General features: G+C 37.4%; 1 protein-coding gene across 4 annotated transcripts in view; it reads left to right on the top strand.

Moving 5' to 3' along the window:
* The window catches only part of CFAP54 (cilia and flagella associated protein 54), a 318,455-nt gene extending 304,834 nt beyond the window's left edge, over nucleotides 1–13,621 (top strand). For all 4 annotated transcript variants that reach the window (XM_010340325.3, XM_074402388.1, XM_074402387.1 and 1 more), the window contains one exon: nucleotides 11,221–13,621. In XM_010340325.3, coding sequence (XP_010338627.2) covers nucleotides 11,221–11,340 — 120 coding nt within the window. In that variant the 3' untranslated portion in view covers nucleotides 11,341–13,621. The remainder of the gene's footprint in view (nucleotides 1–11,220) is intronic.
* Nucleotides 13,622–18,467: the final 4,846 nt, after the last annotated feature.

Below are 18,467 nucleotides of genomic sequence, written 5' to 3'. Positions count from 1 at the left end.
AGTAAGAATGTGGCTCCTCCTCCTCTTTTTTTGGCCATGGAACCCTTAGAATTGGTGAAAAGGTAACTGACAGTGTGGAGAGAGAAGGAAGAGGCTTCAGAGTAGGTGTTCAACAAAAACTAATTGGATTGAGGAAAATCATAGATTGTTTGAAGACTATGATTTTCCTTTTGATTAAGGAAAATTGTTGGAACACAAGAACACAAGTAATAAAATATTATGATAGAATCTAATAATCATGTAGAAACTCATATAAAATAAAGCATTGGCAAATAACCTTTAACTCTCTAATGGCTTTCAAAACTTTCCCAAACAGGTTCAATTCAGGCCAGATTTTAATGAACCCCTTCATTAATTCATTAATTCCCTTCCCTTCTTCTTACTATTTAAGACTTTCATCCTCTCTAGGCAGACAAAATCTTCATCTTTCTTTCAAATAGTTCCTCCAAGTGTAACCTCGTTGAACTGACTAATTCCCAGTCTTTATCTGCCGGTCTGTTTTCTTCCTTTATCTCCACAAAGCCTTTCCTGACCTAGGAAATGGAACCTTGGTACCCTTTCCTGGACAATTTGGACTCAAAGCTATTTACAATGAGCAAGCAAACATAAAAGATTATGCATTGCCTATGCCACCCCTAGAATTGTCTGTAAAATTTCCAAAAGCTGAGCTGAAAAAGCATGTCAAGAGAGCCCGGCCAGGCACATTGGCTCACGCCTGCAATCTCAGTACTTTGGGAGACTGAAGCAGGCAGATCACTTGAGGTCAGGAGTTCAAGACCAGACTGGCCAACATGGTGAAACCCCGTCTCTACTAAAAAAAAAAAAATTAGCTGGGCATGGTGGCAGGTGCCTGTAATCCCAGTTACTTGGGAGGCTGAGTCAGGAGAATCCCTTGAACCTGGGAGGCAGAGGCTGCAGTGAGCCAAGATTGCACCATTGCATTCCAGAAAGTGAGACTACGTCTCAAAAAAAAAAAAAAAAAAATAGAGAGAGCACTGAGCCAAGGGGAGGAACAGGAGACTGAGACAGGGGAGCTTGAGAGGCTGCACGAAGCAGGAGCATTTCATGGAGAGCCTTGGACTTGCCAGTGGTTAACAGACATGGCAAGAGGGAACTCAGAGTGTAGTTGTCAGGTGGAAGAGAGGCGATGCTACAGATTGGAGAGGGACATGCTCTGAGAGCATGTCTTCCTGGGTATGGATCCTGGCTCTGACACTAAATAGCTGAGGGACCTTGGGCAAGTCCCTTAAAGTCTCCAGGTCTCATGGGTGTGTGTATTAGTCCATTCTCACACTGCTATAAAAATGCTACCTGAGACTGGGTAATTTGTAAAGAAAGGAAGTTTAATTGATTCACAGTTACGTATGGCTGGGCAGGCCACAGGAAACTTACAATCATGGTGGACCACAAAGGGGAAGCAAGGCATGTCTTACATGGCAGTGGGCAAGAGAGAAAGCAGGGGATATGCCAGACACTTAGCAAACAGGTCTCATGAGGACTCCCTCACTATCAGGAGAACAGCATGAGGGAAACCACCTCGATGTTCCAGTCACCTCCCACCAGGTCCCTCCCTTGACAGGTGGTGATAACAATTTGAGATGAGATTTGGGTGAGGACACAGAGCCAAACCATACCAGTAGAAAAAACATCACTTTGTAAAAAGTTATATGGGCTCACTTTACTACAGGTCAAGAAATATCCCAAAAGAAATACTATACCTTTTAATGCTATCATTTTATTTGAAATTATGTAAATGCTACGATTTTTTTAAAAATCTTGAACTCTTTGGGGAAAAGGTATAACTCTGACTTTCTAAAGCATATTGGAGTTCACTTAGTATTTATGACATTGATGTGCTGTGACTGTGAGATAAAGTTAGCGTTTTCACCTAACTTGACATTTTAAACACTTGTCTTCATGATTTGATGGTAGTGGTAATCGTGAGTAAAATGTTTGCTTCATAAATGTATCCTGGCCATGTTTAGGTGGTTTCCTAATTCTAACTATTCCCGATTTAAGTAGTGGTTTTACAAATAATAAGGCTCATTGTCTCCTCTGTGAATCAACATTGTTTTGAAAGTTTTAGCTGTTGTAATAAGACAAGAGAATAAAATCAATAAACATAAATATTAAAAAATAACAGACCACATTATATTTATTTATAAATAATATTTAAAAACCCAAACCCAAGAGTTTTCAGAAATGATTCGAACTAAGAGAATCTGACAAAGTGGCTGGATATAAAAATCAATAACTTCTTTCTTCTAGGCATATTAATTTAAAATGGAAAATTTAAAAAGTTTATTTGCAATACTGGCAAATTATAAAATGCCTAGGAATAAGTTAACAAAAATATTACAGGACATAAGTAAAGATAGGGATGTAGTTTTAGTAACAGACCATTTTTCTATATGATTCATTTAATAATCCTGCCCCTGCCTTCCTTAATTGTAAAATCAACTAATCATATATTAATAATGCCCTATCATCACTTCCAATTAACATTATATGGGAGTTCTTAGCCTGTGAAATAAAGGAAGAATTTTTAACAGGTTTAAATATGGGAAAGAAAGCAAGCTTTCATTATTCACAGACATAGAAAAGCCAAAATAGTCTTCAGAATAACTCTTAGAATGTATAAGTAAATAGCAAAGTTTCTATCCGTACTATCACTGGAAATATAAATTTTATTTTTATATAGCAGAAGCAATAATCAGAAATTTAAAAAAATTAAACTCTCATTTACAGTAGTACCAGAAAATTCACATGGACATACAAAGGACCCAGAATAACTAAGAGCATCTAAAAGGAAAAAGTGGAGGGACTTAATTTATAGTTACCAGATCTCATTAACGAGCTACAATAACACTGCATGTGATTGCAGTGAGTATAGATAAACAGGTAGGTAGATAGATAGATAGTCTCTAAATATTTATAGAATAGAGACTCTCTCTGTCTTCATCTATCTGGACTCTCTATTATATTTATGTATTTGTAAATAGTCCAGGAAGAGATCCATACGTATGCAGTCCCATGATTTAATGACAAAGGTGACTTATCTTTTCAATAAATGAGTTGAGTCAATTGGATATCTAAAAATAACATGCCTCAATCCTTACTTGACAGAATATGCAAATTCAATTCCAAATTGATTGTGGCCATAAATGTGGAAGATAAAACAATAAAGCTAGAGGAAATCATAAGAGATTATCTTTATGACCTTGGTGTTAGCAAAGCTTTCATAAAATAGGATACACTTTTGAAAGTATCAATCATAAAGAAAAGACTGATAAGTTGGACTGTATTTTAAGATACCATCAGGAGAGCAAAATGGCAAGCCACAGAGTGGGAGGAAATTTTTATATATACCCCAACAAAAGACCTGGTTCTAGAATATATTAAGAATTCCTGTATATATGAATGAGAAAAAGACGCCTCAGTATAAATTGAACCGAAGACCTGTACTTCAACAGAGACCTATACTTAAGTTCAGTGTTACTAGTTTTCATGGATGTGACATTAAAAACATAGTGTTGTGGTATATGACATGTGCAAAACATACCAGAACAGCCATGATTTTAAACAGAAATTGTCAGAGTTTGTGAAGCTGTGGAATAACTGGAGCTGGTGGAAAATATAAATTAGAAAACTGGTAGGATCAGCTTAAAGAGGTATAAATATGTATCTGATGGCCCAGCAAATTCCATTTTCATGTATATGCCTAACAGAAATGTGACATACGTACATCAAAAGATATTTTTATTCATAACACCAAAAATTGAAAGTAACTCAACTGACCATTAACTGGAAAAATGAATAAATTGTGTTACATTCACACAATGAAAATGATGTATCAATAAGAATAGACACATTATTGCTTCAATCTAAAAACAGACAGGAAAGATTACATATTGTAAGATTCTATTCATATACAGTAACAACAAAGACATATATATATACACACACCTGGTCAGTGACTAGCGGGGAGCACCAGGGAGACTCCTTGAGTGCTGATCATGTTCTATTTCTTGACCTGGGTGATGGTTATATGAATGTGTTCATTTTGAAAAAAAGCATATATGCAAATTGCACATGTATGACTTCTCCTCCTTTTCCATCTACATGTTATGATTCAATCAGAAGAATTTTTTCTAAAAAAATTTCTACTTTTTACTTAAAAGAATTCTGTTTGACAAGGGGAAAATATAGGATACTGTATTTTAGCATGATAGAAATAGCTAAAATTTGAAGTATCTGACTTGTCTACCAAAGGGCTTACAATGCCTGAAATATCTAGAAAGGAAAGCTTAAGAACACAAGGGTGGATTCTGACATTTTAGGTAGTTTGTGTTCTCCTGAGGACCAACAAGGAGTAATAACTCCTGGGTGACAACTGCTTTTATTTTATCTGTCGAATCTGTAGCTTTCACTCGTGGGCTCCATAAATAAACAAAGCAATTAATCTTCATCCTTTGACAAGTGACCACTTGTTTCTTGAGGTTCAATGACAAGCTCAGAGACCAAAATGCTCTATTTGTATCTAGTATATAAATTATGTCATGAAGATAATTCTAATGTTAAGTAAAATTAACTCAGCCACTTTGTTTTTTTGAAAAACCATTCCTATCTTTAACATGGAAAGAATTCCACAATGAAAGCAATGTAGTACAAAAGAAAAGACAAAAGAAAATACACACAAAAGGATTAAGTCAGACATGAAATAAAATAGGTGGACTATTTAGCGCAGTTAAATAGCAATGAGGTACAACCAAAATAATCATGGTAAACACATGTAATTTGAACATATTAATAAACCAGTTAATATTAGCTTGCCAAAATGTTTCCTATATTTTTCTGAAGTAGAAATAGTAGTGAAATAGCAAAACAACAACGAAGATGTGTAACATTCTCTAATATATTACCTTGAGTGAACCCTCATATATTACTGGTTGAAATGATAATTGCCCCAACATATTTGGAAAGTAATTCTGTAAATGTTAAAGTGTAAAAGGTAAATGCCATATGACTAAATAAAACCACTGTAGAGAATCAATAGTACAAAAATGGAAAGTACTTGTACCCAAGAATATATGTATATAGGCAAGCATATACAAAAACTAGGAAAAAACCTCTAGAGAGAACGATTGTATAAATCAGGATACAGCCAGTCCATGAAGTGTTAGGTAGCCATTTAGAAGGATATGTTCAATAATGATAATGATGTGCAGCCTTTATTGAGTCATCATTGTGTGCCAGGTACCATTCTATGTTTTATTTAAATAAACTCATTTAATCCTTGTAACAAGATGATATGGAAACTATTATAATTTCTTTTATTTTAAATTTTGTTTTAGGTTTGGGGTACATGTGAAGGCTTGTTACATAGGTAACTCATGTCATAGGGCTTTGTTGTACATATTATTTTATCACCCAGGAATTAGTCTGTATTAGTCTGTTCTCAATAAAGACATACCTGAGACTGCTTAATTTGTAAAGGAAAGAGGTTTAATTGACTCACAGTTCCACAGCACTGGGAAGGCCACAGGAAACTTCCAATCATGGCAGAAGGGGAAGCAAGCATATCCTTCTTAACATGGGGGCAGCAAGGAGAAGTGCAGAGTGAAGTGGGAAAAGCCTTTTGCAGAACCATCAGATCTCATGAGAACTCAGTCACCATTATGAGAACAGTATGATGGTAACTGCTCCCACGATTCATTTACGTCCCAGCAGCTCCCTCTCACGACACACATGGGGAATATGGGAACTGTAGTTCAAGATGAGATTTGGGTGGGGACACAGCCAAACCATATTATTTTGCCCCTGGCCCCTCCCAAATCTCATGTCCTCACAATTCAAAACACAGTCAGGCACTTCCAACAGTCCCTGAAAGTCTTTTTGTTGCAGCGTTAACTCAAAGTCCAAGTCCAAAGTCTCATCTGAGACAAGTCCCTTTTGCCTATGAGCCTGTAAAATAAAAAGCAAGTTAGTTACTTCCTCTTACAATGGGGTACAGGCATTGAATAAATACACCCATTCCAAATGGGAGAAATTGGCCAAAAACGGGGGGCTACAGGCCCCACGCAGGTCCAAGACCCAATAGGGCAGTCATTAAACCTTAAAGTTCTAAAATGATCTCCTTTGACTCCATGTCACACATCCAGGGCATGTTGATGCAAAAGGTGGGCTGCCGTGGCTTTGGGCAGCTCTGCCTCTATGGGTTTGCAGGGTATAGCGCCTCTCCTGGCTGTTTGCACAGGCTGATGTTGAGTGTGTGTGGCTTTTCCAGGTACACAGTGCAAGCTATCAGTAAATCTACCATTCTGGGGTCTGGAGGATAGTGGCCCTCTTCTCACAGTTCCACTAGGCAGTGCCCCAGTGGGGACCCTGTTTGGGAGCTCTGTTTGGGACTCTGTTTGGGACTCCATGTTTCCCTTCCACACTGCCTTAGCAGAGGTTCTCCATGAGGGCCCTGCCCCTGCAACAAACTTCTGCCTGGACATCCAGGCATTTCCATACATCCTCTGAAATCTAGGTGGAGGTTCCCAAACCTCAGTTCTTTAGTTCTGTGCACCCACAGGCTCAACACCATGTAGAAGCTGCCAAGGCTTGGGGCTTGCACTCTCTGATGTCATGGCCTGAGCTGTACCTTGGCTCCTTTTAGCCATGGCTGGAGCAACCTGGAGGCAGAACCCCAAGTCCCTAAGCTACACACAGCGGTGGTGTCAGGGTGAGTCCTGGACCCGACCCCTGAAAACATTTTTCCCTGCTAGGCCCTGGGTCTGCCCCAAAGGTCTCTGACATGCCCTGGAGCATAAATTGTGACATTTTCCTCATTGTCTTGGTGATTAACATTTGGCTTCTTGTTACTTTTGCAAATTTCTGCAGCAAACTTGAATTTCTCCCCAGGAGATGAGTTTTTCTTTTCTATTGCATTGTCAGCCTGCAAATTTTCCAAACTTTTATGCTCTGCTTCCACTTGAATGCTTTGCCGCTTAGAAATTTCTTCTACCAGATACCCTAAGTCATTTCTCTGAAGGTCAAAGTTCCACAGATCTCTCGGAAGGGCAGGGGCAAAATGCTGCCAGTCTCTTTGCTAAAGCATAACAAGAGTCATCTTTGTTCCAGTTCCCAACAAGTTCCTCATCTCCATCTGAGACCACCTCATCCTGGGCTTTATCATCCATATCACTATCAATATTTTGGTCAAAGCCATTCAACAAGTCTCTAGGAAGTTCCAAACTTTCTCACATTTTCCTGTCTTCTGAGCCCTCTAAGTCTTTAGGAAGTTCCTTACTTTCCCACATTTTCATGTCTCCTTCTGAGCCCTCCAAACTGTCCCAGCCTCTGCCTGTTACTCAGTTCCAAAGTCATTTCCACATTTTCAGGTACTTTGACAACAGTACCCAACTTCTGATAAGAGTTTACTGAATTAGTTTGTTCTTTCTCTGCTAATTAAGACATACCTGATACTGGGTAATTTATAAAGAAAAGAGCTTTAATTGACTCACAGTTCTGCAGGGCTGCAGAGGCCTCAGAAGACTTACATTCATGGTGAAAGGGGAAACAAACAGATCCTTCTTCACATGGCAGCAGCAAACAGAAGTACAGAGCGAAGTTGGGGGAAATCCCCTTATAAAACCATCAGCTCTTTGAGAACTCACTGACTATCACAAGAACAGTATGGAGATAGCTGCTCCCATGATTCAATTACTTACCACTGTGTCCCTCCCATGACACATGGGGATTATGAGAACTACGGTTCAAGATGAGATTTGGGTGGGGACACAGCCAAACCATATCAAGCCCAGTACCCAATAGTTATCTTTTCTTCTCCTCTTTCTCCTCCCACCTTCCACTCTCAAGTAGACCCTGGTGTCTGTTGTTTGCTTCTTTGTGTTCATAAATTCTCATCATTTAGCTTCCACTTATAAGTGAAAATGTGGTATTTGGTTTTCTGTTCTTGCATTAGTTTGCTGAGGATAATAGCCTCTAGCTTCATCCATGTTCCACAAAAGACATGATATCATTCTTTTTTATGGTTGTATAGTATTCCATTGTGTATATGTACCTCATTTTCTTTATCTAATCTGTCATTGATGGGCATTTAGGTTGATTCCAGGTTGATATGTTTTGGCTCTGTGTCCCAACCCAAATCTCATCTCAAATTGTCAAAGAGAGACCTGGTGGGAGGTGATTGAATAATGGGGACAGATTCTTCTGTGCTGTTCTTGTGATAGTGAGTTATCATGAGATCTGATGGTTTTAAAGTGGCTCTTCCTCCTTCATTCTTTCTTTCCTGCCACCCTGTGAAGAAGGTGCTAGCTTTCCCTTTGCCTTCTGACATTATTGTAAGTTTCCCAAGTCCTCACCAGCCATGTGGAACTGTGAGTCAATTAAACCTCTTTTCTTATAAATTACCCAGTCTCAGGAAGCTCCTTACAGCTGTATGAAAATGAACCAATGCACATGTCTTTGCTACTGTGAATAGTGCTGCAGTGAACATTTGTGTGCATGTGTCTCAATGGTAGAATGATTTACATTTCTCTGATATACCCAGTAATGAGATTACTGGGTCTAATGATAGTCCCACTTTTAGTGGAACATTTGAGGAATCACCATACTGCTTTCCGCAATGGTTCAACTAAGTTACACTCCCACCAACAGTGTATAATATTCTCTCTTTCTCTGCAACCTTGCCAGCATCTGTTATTTTTTGACTTTTTAATATAACAATAGCCATTCTGATGTGAGATGGCATCTTACTGTGGTTTTGATTTATCTAATGATGAGTGATAGTGCAGTTTTACTCGTATGCTTCCTGAGTACAGGTATGTCTTCTTTTGAAGTGTCTGTTCATATCCTTTGCCCATTTTTTAGTGGGGTTGTTTTTCTCTTGTAAATTGTGTTTCACTTCCTCATAGATGCTGGATATTATACGTTTGTCAGATGCGTAATTTGCAAATATTTTCTCCCATTCTCTAGGTTGTCTGTTTACTCTTGTAGTTTCTTTTGCTGTGCAGAAGCTCTTAAGTTTAATTAGATTCCACTTGCCAATTTTTGTTTTTGTTGTGATTGCTTTTAGTGTCTTTTTCATGAAATTTTTGCTCATTTTTATGTCCAGCATGGTATTGACTAGGTCATCTTCAGGATTTGTATAGATTTGGAAATGCAATAATATTCACAATTGCCACAAAAGGAATAAAATACCTAGGAATACAGCTAACCATAGATGTGAAAGATCCCTTCAATGAGAATTATGAAATACTGCTCAAATAAATCAGGAAGGACACAAACAAATGGAAAAACATCCCAGGCTCATGGATAGGAAGCATCAATAGCATTAAAATGGCCATACTACCCAGAGCAATTTACAGATTCAATGCTATTCTTATCAAACTACCAATAACATTCTTCACAGAACTAGAAAAAACTAAAAATTCATGGAACTAAAGTTATGGAACCAAAAGAGAGCCTGAATAGCCAAGGCAATCTTAAACAAAAAGAATAACTCTACAGGCATTATGTTATCTGAATTTATACTACAGGGATACAGTAACCACAACAGCATGGCACTGATACAAAAATAGGTACATAGACCAATAGAACAGAATAGAGAGCCCAGAAATATTGCCATATATCTATGACCTGATCTTCAACAAAGGTGACAAAAACAAGCAATGGGGAAAAGGCTTCCTGTTCGATAAGCGATGCTGAGGTAGCTGGCTAGCCACATGCAAAAGACTGAAGCTAGACCCCTTTCTTTATATCGTACACAAAGATCAATTCAAAATAGATAGTTTATATTTTATGCATGTAAAAGTTAAAGTTCAAAGAGATTAAACATTTTACCCAGTTTCACATAACTGGTAAGTGATAAGGTCTGAATTTGAACCCACCTCTACCTCCTGGGTTCAAACAATTCTCCTGCCCCTCCTGAGGAGCTGGGATTCCAGGTGCCTGCCACCATGCCTGGTTAATTTTTTGTATTTTTAGTAGAGACGGAGTTTCACTGTGTTGGCCAGGCTGGTCTTGAACTCCTGACCTTGTGATCCTCCCACCTCAGACTCCCAAAGTGCTGGGATTACAGGTGTGAGCCACCTCGCCCGGGCCCAGGATGCACACTCTTAACACCATGTAGTTATTCTGCCTCCCTGAATTGATTAAGTAGGGATTTATCTTATATGTTGCTAGTTGAAAAAGCAAATAATGGAAACCTAATAATTCATTTTTAAAAAGAAAGAAAAACACTATCCAGTATACCTTCCCGTGTGGAAACATTGATTATATTAGGATTGATCAAGGAAGGGAGATATTAATTTTTTATTTATGCATCTCTTTATTGTTAGCAGTTATAGAAAACACTGGAATACTTTATCATTTTATAATCCAAGAAAGTGATGTAAAAGTTAACAAAAACCAGCCTGCAAATGCAGTATCCACATTTAGGTTCATTATACTTTCTTGAAAATAAAACAGATATCCGGCTCGTTTAACAAGTAGACAAGAAATTAATAGAAACTTGTCCTCTAATTTTTTTTTTTTTTTTTTTAGCCAGGATTCAGACCCACAAGGCTGTAAATCATTGTGGTCATTCTATGCAAGTATTTACCTAGATTGGCATGAAGTGGGTCCCTAGCAAACATTTGTTTTCCTTCCTTCAATTTCATTCTCTCCTCCTTGGCCTTCTCCCAACCAATAACCAAATGCTATGACCACAAAAGCAGTCTTTATTTTCCAGTGTTCAGCCTGCCCAGGATGAGTTTGGCTGTAGTTCTTGCTCGTGGTAAGGCAGTATCTCTTTCAGATAGACTGATTTCCAAACATAACTTCCTGGTGCTTCCTCTTTCACTGTGTCAAGACTTATGAGAGACAGGAGATTTGCCAACTGGTCAATCTGTTACACAGGAAAGCGTTTTCTTAAGAGAAGGGCCAAAAGTCCTACATTTAGAACCATGTACAATGATTATATAAATACAAATAGTCCATATTTTTCGAAGTGTTTGCTGTTTTATAGGCTAATATGTGAATTTTAATAGGATGTGGCATGATATATGTGCCATTTCAGCAGTTTAGAGATACGAAACTTCATGCCTTACCTGAGGCACACAAGATAACTTTCTTTCATATAAAATTATTAGAAATTGTTATTTGGGTATTTTGAAAACTGTGTCAACAGTTTGAAACAATGCATTTCATGAACACTTTTATGCTTTTCCTCAGGTCCCATTTGATATCTCGCTGCCATCTATATTCAGTCTTGAGAGACTGTTTGATCTGGCTAATGGTTGCATTTTATCAGGAGGAAGCCTTTTCAGCTGGATAGTTTCAATTATTCCCTGAACATCCTTTACACGGTAACCTTATAAAGGAGTTGATTGTTGTTTCTCTTGGTTTGAACTAAGTTTTTGGAATGGCCCTCTTACAACAACAGAAATAAAATTGTTTTCTTACACAAGCTAAATTTCTTTAAAATTATTGTTTTGAGAAATGTCTTAAATTGTACTTGAATTAAATGACAGTGCTGTTGCTTATTAAAACCGTCTTACAGAGCTATTCGTAGAAAACAAGTTTGTGCACAGTGCAACTATTTTCGCCTTTGTAGTCATTTATGTTTAGGTTGTTTTTAGACAGGTCCATAAAGCAAGATTGAATGAAACCAGTTGTTCTTAACTGGGAGCGATTTTGTCCACTAGGTGACATTTGACAATGTCTGGAGACACATTTGGTTGTTATCACTGGTGGAGTGCTAGTGGCAGCCAGCAACTAAACATCCTACAAAGCACAGGATGGCTCCCACAACAAAGAATTACCGAGCCCAAAATGTCACTACTGCTAATCTTATAAAAACCTGGATTAAACCCCAACATGTGCTAATTGCAACTTCGGAAGTTCTTCTAAATGACCTGGGAAGAAATCTGTAGCAAATTAGACCTTCCATATTTTATGCTTCTAAGAGGCAATATTGTGTAGAATTTTAGAGTGCCAGCTTTAGAATTGTATAGACTTGGGTTTAAATAGTAACTTTGCCATTTGCTAGCTTTGCTACTTTGGGTATTAACTTAAATTCTATAAGCTTTTATTTCTTCATCTGTAGAATGGGGATGTTAGTATCTATCTCATAGGATTGCTGTGTGTATTAATTAGGTGAGTTGAAGTAGTAAGCTGCTTAGCATAATGCCTGCTGTAATGATAGAGTGCTGGGAGTGCTGATTTTCTGCCGAATTGGAAAGGGACCTTGCATTTCTGACTCATTTTGTCTAGTGTCTAGCAATGCCACACATGAATGCTTCCCAGATGCTAGTCAATGAATGAATACTCAAGTTAAAAAAAATAATAATAACAACACAAATGTGTTTTTCTAAAGCTAAATTGGTTTAATGTATTATCCTCTATTCTGAATTTCCTACTAGTGTTAAAAAGGCCTTTTAAAAAAAAATGAAGCAATGGTAATAGTAGCTTGCAACTGGCGTTTTAAAATAGTCTCATTTGTTAATAAAAGAAAAAATACCAACTTACGTTAGTCTCTAAGTTTTAAAATGTAGACATCTATGAAGTTCTAAAGTCTGGGAACAGCGAAGGTAGAATTGTTCTAGGATACTACGTAGAGGAAGCAAGTCGTTAGCAAAGCATTTAAGGATAAGAAGGATTTTAGTAGTTGAAAATTTGCTAAAAAATTTTGCTAGAAGGGGGCACACTGTAGGAGAACAGAGGCATAAAAATAAAAACACATATGGTTTATGTTCAAAGGACTTGCCTTTGACCTCCCTGGAGTGTGCACAGTTACGATGGAAAATAAACTATAAGGGTGAACTAGAATGAAGGCTTCAGGCTTGAATCAGTAGATGAAAGCGTGCCATTACAAGTGACTGAGGAGAGAAGCGACAAGTTCCTGACATTAGTTGGCATTTAATAAATATTGGATGAATGAAAGGAATGAGTGGAATGAATGATGGCGTGGTCTCCAGGGCAGATAAGAATGCAAGCTACAATGAAAGGGAAAGAAACAAAAGACAAGAAGGCTGATAGGAAAGTAGGTTTTAGTGAACGAGAAAAATAACCAAATATTTACTCATGAATTCAAAGGGAAAAATTGTTGCCTGATGACTATACCCTCATACAGAATAAAGTTTGAATCAAACAGAAAAGCCATTTGGATGGTAATGGCTTGTATGTGAAGATGGCTTCTGAGTCCTTTGGTCTGAGACTGGGGTTTATACATTTCTTTGCTGGGTTAGGGGTCATTTTGAAGGGTTTGCATTTCTTAATGATGGAAGTTTAATTGATTACGCAAAGTTGGTTACTGAGGTCAAGAAAGGTGCAACAGAGTACCCACACACTTAATACAGGTGTGGAAACAGCATGACTCATAACCAATACCATTTATGTCACCCTCCTGCTAATTTCCCATGAATGCAAATGTCCATCTTCTGGTTTTTGTCACTGGTAAGTTTTTACTAGTTAGATAATTTTCATTTCTCTGTACTTTAAATATTAGTGAACCTAAGTGCTTGTACTATTTTTATAGAATCCTAGAACAATATTTGGCACATAGGTCTATAATATTTGTTGAATGGATGGATGGATGGATATAATCCAGACAAGATGGCACTATGGAGTTACAAAAAAAGGAGGGGGGCAGCAGTATCACCAACACTCCACCAGCATTACTGCTACCATTATTGCCTACCCTTTCTGGAATATTTACCCGCCATGCATGTATTTGTAAGTGCTTCAGTGCATTTTCTCCCTCTGTCTTTACAAGACTTGTGACCATGATGTACATAGTATTACTGACCCTATATTCTAAACGAGGAAACAAAAACATAAGGCAGTTAAATAACTTGCCTAACAATCACAGTTAGTCGTAAGTAGAGCCAGGATTTAAATCCTTCTGGGAGGATCCGAGCTCTTCACTGCTAAGCTGGCTTCCTCTGCCCTTGTACCCACTCCATGGCTCTAGGAAAATGGATAGTAAAGGGAGAGGAAGACATAGCTGAGGTTCAAGCTAAAACTGGGAAACTTGTCATCTTCCCTGGGGGCAGATTTTTAAAAATTACTTGCGGACCTGAGTGGATGCCCCAGGAGTGAATGGAAGGAGGTCCCCAATCTTATCTGTGCTGATATATTGGTTTCCTTTGGGGGAGGCAGATCCCTTCCAACTATTGAAGATAACATTTCAGCACATTTTAAAAAACTTTTTCTTCACTTTCACTTCTTACAGATGCTGTTATTCTTGGGTGTTGTTTTGCCTAAGAGAAATACTGTCTAAAACTGCACCAGACAATACAGTAACAGTTTCTCCATTTTAAACCATCATTCCAGAAATTCCCCATCTTTTGTAAAATAGGAGCAACACTCACTAGTTAAAGTTGTAACTTTCTGTGCAAGGCTGTGAAGAAACGATGATGAACTGGGCTGAAGTACAAACAAAAAGATTCAAAATCTATAGGATGAAAAATGTGTTTATTTCCAGAAATGTCTTTCAGAGATTTTTTTTTTAAGACCAAATCACACAATTTGCAGCTGGTTTTAAAAATATACAGTATTTGCAAATGCTTTATAGCAGACACCCGCAATGTTTTCTATTTGTTTTAATTATAACAGAGAATGACAGGAGGCAAACTGAAAGGGGGAGAAGAAGGGGAGCAGACACAGTGGAGGGAAGGTGGGAAAGAGGGAAGAGAAGCCCATGCCAGCAGCTAAGTGATAGGTAATAAACCTCCAGCACTGCCCATATCTTTCTCCATGTCAATCTCCAAGAGATTGCTTTAGAAATTGACCACCTGCCAGCAATTCAGAGGCTTAAATGCAGTAGTGTAGGTTCACTTCATGTATAGGCACTTTACACAGTCTTCAGCTCAGCCGTCTTGTCTTGTTCTTCACTGAATTGCAGGGGAGAAATGGTAATTTGCTGGAGTAGAAATGCACTCTTCAGAAACTCGGTTTGTGCCTGCAGTCTGCATTGCCCTTCTTTCCCCTTTTGAACAACATCGTGCAAATCCCTCCATCCAGTTCAAATGACCATGCAGAAGGGTGTCTGCCTCCGACGACTCCTAGAGCACTCCCAGGTGCCCTGCTCATTTGTCTCTTAACAGTGTCCTCGGACACTTAGTTTGGTATTGTATTTTTATATCACAGCCTTGTAACGGTAGCTCAAGAGTGTCATAGTATGTGAGTCTGCTCCACATTGCTTTAGGTGACATTCAGTTTGAGACTGAGTATGTTTTTTTCCTAATGCATCATGGAACTTCCAGGTGTCCATAAAACCTGGAAACCAAAATGAAATATAACATAATGTCATCCAGCATACATATCATCATAAAAAATTATTATTATTTATTTAATATTATCTATGTATGCCTAGGATTGAACAAGCTCCTAACTGCGACTTAGGGGAGAAGACAGTGAACCCAGAAGTACACAGCTTAACTACTTTTTGTCATTTTCTCATATTTGAAATGCATGGTATATCCTACAAAATAAGCTCCCACCCAGTTGTCCAACAAGACTTGTGCAAGCCTCCGACGCATTGATTATAATAGTGAAAACAAAGGAAAACCTATGAAATATCCATCAGGTTGATATCCATCAGGATAAAGAAATAGTGACATAGTCACACAGGAGAATATTTTATAGAAGTGATAACTGAGTAAATAATAAAATACTAAACAATATCCATAAATTGATTAATAACAGAGATATATGTCAATCTGGATTCATCTCTAAAGCAGGTCCAGCAACAGAAAAAAACCAAGTTTTTTTTCTTTACATAGGATATATGTAAGAAGATACCATTGTATAGCATTTGTATAAAGCTTAAACACAGACAAAACAATATAGTATTTATGGATGAGTATATATATACTAAAAATATTTTCAACACAAGTTCATTAATGGTTGACACCAAATTCAGATTTGTGGTCACCTCTCTGATAAAGGAGGGAGAATGAACTCTAGGGAAAATGCTCAGGAGGTTTCGTTTGTCTTTGTAAAATTTTCTCTCTTAAGCTGAATGTTTGTTATATTAGTCTCGACTTCTTTTGCATACATAATTTGTTTCATAAATTAAAAATGAACACATTGTTTCCCTTCCTCATCTTGGTTGGCTGTCAAGCTTTGCAGAGTTATTGGCTCGCCTATCAGTAAATAACTAATAAATTGAACTATGATTCTCATCTCATTGTATGACTGGAACTGAGTAGTTCACATCTGGTTTCATTATTTTGGGTTTTAATGACAACTAAAAATCATTTTGAAACTAATGTTAAACTATATACATGTGCCCAATTTTAGAAAACTCAATCTATGAAAATATTAAATTTTAATATGATAGTAGAGCCTTAATAAATGTTTAATTAAATTGAGTCAGATTCCCTGTTCGATTCCTATCAATCGTAAGTTCCTCATGTACTTTAAACTATTTGATTTTCCAAAATTAGATATATGTCAAACTTTTTACATGACTATTATGCAAAATAAGATTTACTTGTAAAATCCATCTTATCATTCATAATTTTTACTTTAAAAAATATTAAGAAAATTTTGTCTTTACCAAGACGTTTTTCCAGTTTCTACTTGCCACTTCAGTAGAGTCTTAGGAGCTGCAACTTTGACTCTACAATTTCCATAGCAACAGACTTTTTTTGTCATAAGTACAGACATGATTAAGAAGGTTTCAGTGACAGCAGTTTTCTTCATAATTAAATTCATTAGTTAAAAGGCTGGGTTAAGAGGGATGGGAATTTTTTTACAACAAATAACAATTTGTAACATAACTTGTAATATATGAATCCTGTAAAATAACCATTTTCGACTGGAACTTTGGAGACGATTCAGAATTAATTGCGAATGAATTGATTTTGTTCCTGTTTGATATTTAAGATAACTTGAGTACATTTTGTATGTAACAACTTACAATGGAATAGATCTAAAACCAGATTCTGCTCGAGTACAAATCACCCTGAACCATCCTTTTGAATTGTATATGATATGAAAATTGAGTAGATTTCTAAGAAATTCGAAGATTTCTAACTAGTCTCAGAACTTGCCTAATTTACTTTGTCCCCACAAGATTCACAAGAATTTATTGGACTGCTTTCTTGTCTCTTCATTATAAAAGCAATTTGGAACTAATGTAGAAAATCTACAAAATATTGAAAGATGTAAATAGGTTACCCAGAAGTTGACCACTGTAAAATAACTGTTGTTAATATTTAACTACATTTTCTATAGCCTATCTAATTATTTTCCCTAATAGCCAGAGATAAAATAAAACAATGTTCAGGAAAGTGTTGAGATTTGAGTCAACTGTTTATATTCCCTAAGTGTAACATAGGTCTTTTCAGAGCTTATTGGCTGGGAAAATGCTCAAGTTGGGAATGTTTAGACCTGGTGGTTTGGATGAAATGCAGTTAGAGTGATCAGGATGTAATTAGATCCAAAGGAATTGTCCAGAGTTTGTTTTCCTAGTAATAAAATATATGTAATGATCCATAGGAGAGAAAAAAATTAAATCTTCATTTTGTCCTTTGGAGGCTGGTCATTTAATCTGTTCTTCGTAGATACATTAGTATTTCTCTGACAAACTGAGCTCATTCATTCAAGCATACGTTTGTTCATTTGATAGATCTTATTCATTAGTCTGGGTCTCTGTTTCCTGGCAAGAATGTCCCTCCTAATTCTTTATTTAAAAGATATTTATCAAATGCCAGTACTATCCCAGGGACTGTACACACAAGCAGTGATACTTAGGCAGTCCCTTCCTTCACTCACATCTGATCCAGCAATCTCACTACTGAATATCCGAAGGAAATGAAATCAACATGTCTGAAAGATGTCTGTCTTCCTGTGTTCAATGCAGCATTAATCTCAATAGCCAAGATATGGAATCAACCTAAGTGTCCATCAGTGGATGAATGGCTAAATAAAATGTGTAATGTCTGTGTATATATAATGAAATATTATTCAGCCTTAAAAAATAAGGAAATAGGCCAGGTATGGTGGCTCACCCCTGTGATCCCAGCACTTTGGGAGGCCAAGGCAGATGGATCACAAGGTCAAGAGATTGAGACCCTCCTGGCAAACATGGGGAAACCCTGCCTCTACTAAAAATATAAAAATTAGCTGGGCATGATGGCACGTGTCCGTAGTCCCAGCTACTCTGGAGGCTGAGGCAGGAGAATTGCTTAAATCCAGGAGGCAGAGGTTGCAGTGAGCTGAGATTGTGCCACTGTACCCCAGTCTGGTGACAGAGCAAGACTCCATCTCGAAAAAGTAAAAATAAATAAAAATAAGGAAATTATGTCACTTGCCACAACATTAAAGCTAAATGAAATAAGCCAGGCACAGAAAGACAAATAGCGCATGATCTCACTTCTATATGGAATCTAAAAAAGTTAAGCTCATAGAAGCAGAGAGTAGTTACCAGAGACTAGGGGAGGGGCTGTTAAGGAGATGTTGGTTAAAAA

This window comes from Saimiri boliviensis, chromosome 7 (assembly GCF_048565385.1).
Source record: "Saimiri boliviensis isolate mSaiBol1 chromosome 7, mSaiBol1.pri, whole genome shotgun sequence".
NCBI classification, from domain to species: Eukaryota; Metazoa; Chordata; class Mammalia; order Primates; family Cebidae; genus Saimiri; species Saimiri boliviensis.
This window is presented reverse-complemented; position numbering and strand designations above follow the sequence as displayed.